We start from the raw sequence: 5,289 nt of genomic DNA, 5'->3' as shown, positions 1-5,289 counted from the left end.
CAAACTCGAACTCACAGTACTGCCACAACATCCTTTTCACCCTGCTCGTCAGCACCTCCCTGCGGCTATAACTACGCGTGATTATCTGTGGGTGTGTTAAAGTCATTGGGAAAAAAAGTCTGGTGTATGATGTTCACATTAAAAACTACGCTGGACTAGAACTCCTTTTCACCTCAGCTGTTTTTACTTTCCAAGTTGGAAAAGCCCAGATGAGACATATTTTATTAAAAGCCAGCATGAACAACACGGAAGCTGAACTGTATTTTCAAAAATGTAATTAAATTTGTCCTCTGAGACAAGCAAAGACCTTATTCAAAGCTACGAAACCTGAGGCCTCTGATATGATGCAAGATTTCACCATATTCAGGTAAATTCATTGTTAACCACGAGCTTTCTATACAACGAATGTGGCTCTCTGGGGTACACCACCATTGTAACTTATGGTGCAATCAAACAACACCCTATAAGCAAGCACTTTGCAACAGTAAGAGAAAAATTCCCTTTTAACTGCAAAAACACAGGCTCAGGGAAGACCAGCCATCTGCCACGACTGGTTGGGAGTGAGAGGCAGGAAAAAAGACAACACGGAAGAGAGCCGTCGATTAAAAAGAATGAATAATGATTAAAGTCTAAAAACACACGGAGAGTGAAAAGAGGAATGAAAAAGAAAAGCTCAGTGCATCATGGGAAGACCCCAGCAGCCTAGGCCTATTGCAGCATGCCTAAGGGATGGCTCATGTGACCTGATCCTGCCCTAACGATATGCTCTAGCAGAAAGTTGAAGCCTAATCTTAGAAGCAGAGAGGGTGTCAAGCACCTTGAGGCAGCTGTTGTTGTGATTTGGTGCTGTATAAATAAAATAAAATAAAATTGAATTGTCTTTAATATCTTTTGTGGGCCTCTGCCATTAAGGATTTTTTAAAAATTTAAAATAATTATCCAGTCCAGCCCACATCATAGCTCTCAGCCAGTGAGACTTCAGAGCCTTGTTTCCCTCCTTCTTTCAAACAATAACCGAGGTACAAAGATTTGCCCCAGAGTAATTTGCCTTCACAGAATAAGTCAATAGAAGAGTTTTGCTGTCTGAGTTAAATATTTTGTTCAGTAGCATTAAATGTTGTTCTGAGGTCTAAGAGGACACACACAAAAATAAGCCCACTGTCAGAGGCCACAAGTCATTAGTAACCTTCACTTTACCTCACTTGGGATGACTGTTACTCAGGAAGTAGACCGGGTCATCTACCAGTCGGACGTTTAGCGGTTTAATCTCTGGCTGCTCCAGTCTGCATGCCAAATATCCTGGGAATAACACCAAGTTGGTCTCTGATGCGCCATGGGAGCATGAATGTTAGATATGACGCAAGAAAAAAGAGCTCGTTTGAATAGGCGAATGAGGTATGTTGTTCCTGTTTCTCCCGAAGACCTTCTATGACTCTGTGGTGGCCTCAGCCATCTTTTACGGTGTGGTCTGCTGGGGCGGCAACGTCTTTGCAGGGGACAGGAAGAGAACGAAGAGGCTGGAGGGCCAGCTCTGTTCTAGGACGCTCTCTGGACCCTGTGGAGGTGGTGAGTGACAGGAGAAGCTGTCATCGCTGTTGGTCAGCATCTCCCAGCCCATGCAGGAGACTCTGACATCACTGAGCAGCTCCTTCAGTGGCAGCTGCGGCACCCACGAGTGGGACGGAGAGACTCCGCAGGTCTTTCCTTCCTACTGCTGTCAGACTCCACAACATGGTCTCTGCAGAGGATCACACACGTGCAGACAGACACACACAACCATCCCATACACAACTGTAACTCTCGCCCTGTCTCCTTGTTTTGCAATGGCACTAAGAGCAATTTTCCCAGTGTAACAAAGTATTTTATTCTATTTGTACTTTTTCTATTGTATATGGTGTTCTGTCCGTTTTGTGTAGTATGTTATTCTGTTTATCTTATTCTATTGTTTTTTCTCTCTTGTACTTCCTGCCGTGACCAAAGATTTCCCACGTGTGGGACTATAAAGGTTTCTCTTTCTTTCCTTCTTTAAAGAGGCTTTGAGTGCTCAGGTACAGTAGAAAAGCACGATGTATAAAAACCAGTACATTTACTACTTTGTCTCTGCTTGCCTTACTGTAAAAGTCCCCGCAGACAAAGACAAAATAAAAACAGTGTTAGTGTCCAATGTTAACATTTATTTGTATGCTGTGTGTATTTATTGTATGTTAACTTTATGTTAGTACGACTCAACACACTGATGTTAGGTTGCCGACCGTGTTACCGGGGTAACGCGCAGGCGAAGAATCTCTTTTGAATAGTAGTTATTTTTTTAGGTTTAATAATACATGTTTGAATTCTCCTGCTGGTCTTTACCCAGCACCACCACATCGGTCATATCGTTGCCTCGTTCTGTCCCTTTCAGTTTAAAAACATCTTAGACCCATAATCTACTATTTCCCCGACATGATTTTTACTTTGCAAGAGTCAAGGAAGACAAAGAAAATCAAAATTAAAGTTTATTGTTTCACCTCCAAGGCTTCAATCAGCTAATTGGTTGGACTGTAGCTACTGGACTTTGGCACATCATTTCTCCAACCCTGGAGGATTTTCAGGATGTAAATATAGTCAAATACCATAAAACATATTTACATCATTCAAAACAATGGCATTACATTGTAAAATATGACTAGATTTATTTGGAAAAAATGAAGACCTTTCTAGAACACTTCTCTCCTTCCTGGCTCGTCTATAACTGGAGAGAAACTCTTAATCTAAACTAACCACAAGATGTCAGCGTTTCATTATTTCTAAGAACAGAACTGAAGTTTTTCTTCCTTCAGATGAACAAACTAGTCCCAGCTGTGTCTACCTACTGGTTCTACAGCACTGTACAATATTAAACACATGTTCAAATCATCTGATACATACACATTCGTATTTTGCGTATTTTCACCGTTTAAGGAGGAAACACACAAGATGCCTTTTCTGAGATGATACAAACAATAAATTACAGAGCTAGAAAAAAGCACTTCTTTGAAATGAGCTCAACAGGTTTCAGTACGTATCATCGCAACAGTGAGCCTGCTCACCACGTCAGAGATCTGCACAATCAGTACAGCGCCAGGAAGCTGCTTCTGTTTCCTGATGTAGAGTCAGGTTAGGTTCAACGGGGTCCAATGCAGAACTGAAGCCAATCCAAATAAGGCATCGCGACGTTATTACAAAAAATAAACCTGTAACTCTCCTAGCAAACACTTTACAAAGGCCTAGACTGAACACACAAAAAGTTAAAAAACTACAAACGTGTTTCGTCTGTTGTAAAGGATGATGCTTCAGACTTGGAGTCCTTGGAAATCACTTTCCCGCCAATCCAGACCTAGAATATGATGTCTTGATTAAAGCAGGCGACGGCAGTTTTAGTCAGTCAGTATGATTGGGGTGGCTGTTGCTCAGGAGGTAGAGCAGCTCACCTACTGATTGGAAGGTTGGTGGTTCGATCCCTGGCTCCTCCAGTCTGCATGTCAAGTATCCTTGGGCAAGATACTAACCCCAACTTGCTCTCCGATGCATCCATCAGAGTATGAGTGTACTTAGAAAGCACTGAGTATAGATAAAGTGCTTGTGAGAATGGGTGTGATTGGGTGAATGAGGCATGTTGCATAGAGCGCTTTGAGAATAGAAAAGCGCTCTATAAGAATCAGTCCATTCTGGGCAAAAATGCTTTGTGCCCAAAGTTGAACGATGAAGTGACGTGTTTTCCACAGATCAGCGATTTTAGCAGGTACTCAGGTGTTTTTTAATGTTCGGTTAAAGTGGAAAGATCGGTGCCCACAAAAAAACCCCCCAAACTACTGAAGCTTCTGCTCAACTGGAGAAAAGAACTGAACTGAAAATCAATTAAATCTGACAAAAGTTCTCAGCTGATCCTCTCAGAATATGCTGATATATTTCTTATCAGTTACAGGCCCAAGCCATTTAAGGCTTATAAATGGCTTGGGACATTTGCTTATTCAGCAAAGCATGTGAGGGTTGTATTAAGACAGACATCTTCTAATTAAGACATTTAAAAGCCAGAATGACAGCTAGCTAGCATGTCCTTCTCCCACAACTGGATCTAACAGAACAGCACATACATCGTCCTGTTCACTGCTTCAGGACCAAACAAACCCATCTGCCTTTCACTATGTCGACATATTGTCTTTGTAACCTACATCTGGAACTTTCAGCCACATAAAGGGCAAAAATCTACCAGTTAAAATGTTACCTAACATGAAAAAGGGCTGAAAAGTCCGAAGGAGGAAACAGCTTCTTGTAGCCAAAAGTCTTTAGAAAGTCAGTTTGAAAATTGGCAAATACAAAACTTTTATAAATACTGGTCCCGAAACTGAAAGCACATTTTGAAGCAACTGTTGCTTAACACTGTAAATCTGACTAATAAATCACACCAGAACATTAATCACAGACTTAACCTTTTTACATGTAAAAGCGTCATAAATAAATTAGCGATCTACACTTTTCTGCTCTTCTCATGAAACATCGGCAGCCGATGTGTCCTCTGATTCTGCACTCGAGTCCAGGTTCACGTCCCTGCTCAGTGCTGAGGCCTGCTCTGGCAGCTGAAGCCTCTCTGCTGCAGGCAGACTCTCAGACTGGGCCATGCCCAAAGCCGGCGAGGCTACCTGAGACACGGGCGCTGAAAGAGTCCGCGGGACTTTGCAGCAGAACTGACCGGTGACGGCCGAATGCGCGTCTGCAGTGAGGTCGTTAGTAGAGGCCGAGTGCGGGGCGCTGGTTATTTCTGAAGGTGAGGGAGGTCCTACCGGGACATCTGTGTCAGCTTCTATTCCAACCCTCTCCGGGTTGGACCGTGGTGACGGCTGATCTGCTGCAACCACAGTTTGACTCCATGGGGGTTGGTAAGGCGGAGGCCCTGCTAGTGGGGAGCTGTCAGGGGTGAGTGGGGCTTGGCTGTGGATGATGATGGGATCTGGGGAAGGCAACGGAGTCTCCTCTTTGTCCACACCTTCAAGATTCACAAGGTCCTTGGAGGGACTCTGGTCTGGGGATATGGAGTCTGGCTGGTGGGAGATGATGCGGAGGCACAGGCCGGCTTTGGGGAACCCGCTAGCTGACGTTGGCTTCCCTTCAGAGGGCCGCACTGGACTCAGCAGCACGGGTAGCTCTTGGCCCAGCGGCTTACGGGGCAGCTCCTCAGGCTTCCCTAAAAACGAGCCATTAAGAACTGTTTATTTTCTTTAAGTGCACATTATTGACACCGAATAATGTACTGGAGTACTGGAGACTCCTAAA

General features: G+C 43.8%; 1 protein-coding gene across 1 annotated transcript in view; it reads right to left on the bottom strand.

The window, feature by feature from the left end:
• Window positions 1–2,482: 2,482 nt before the first annotated feature.
• The window catches only part of LOC309707550 (USP6 N-terminal-like protein), a 28,044-nt gene continuing 25,237 nt past the window's right edge, over window positions 2,483–5,289 (bottom strand). Inside the window, exon 14 of the mRNA XM_082534944.1 lies at window positions 2,483–5,200. Within this exon, the coding sequence (XP_082391070.1) occupies window positions 4,506–5,200 (695 nt within the window). The 3' untranslated portion in view covers window positions 2,483–4,505. The remainder of the gene's footprint in view (window positions 5,201–5,289) is intronic.

Source organism: Aulonocara stuartgranti (assembly GCF_965226115.1).
Source record: "Aulonocara stuartgranti genome assembly, chromosome: 1".
NCBI classification, from domain to species: Eukaryota; Metazoa; Chordata; class Actinopteri; order Cichliformes; family Cichlidae; genus Aulonocara; species Aulonocara stuartgranti.
Note: the sequence above shows the minus strand (reverse complement) of the source record. Positions and strands in the feature narration are given on the sequence as shown.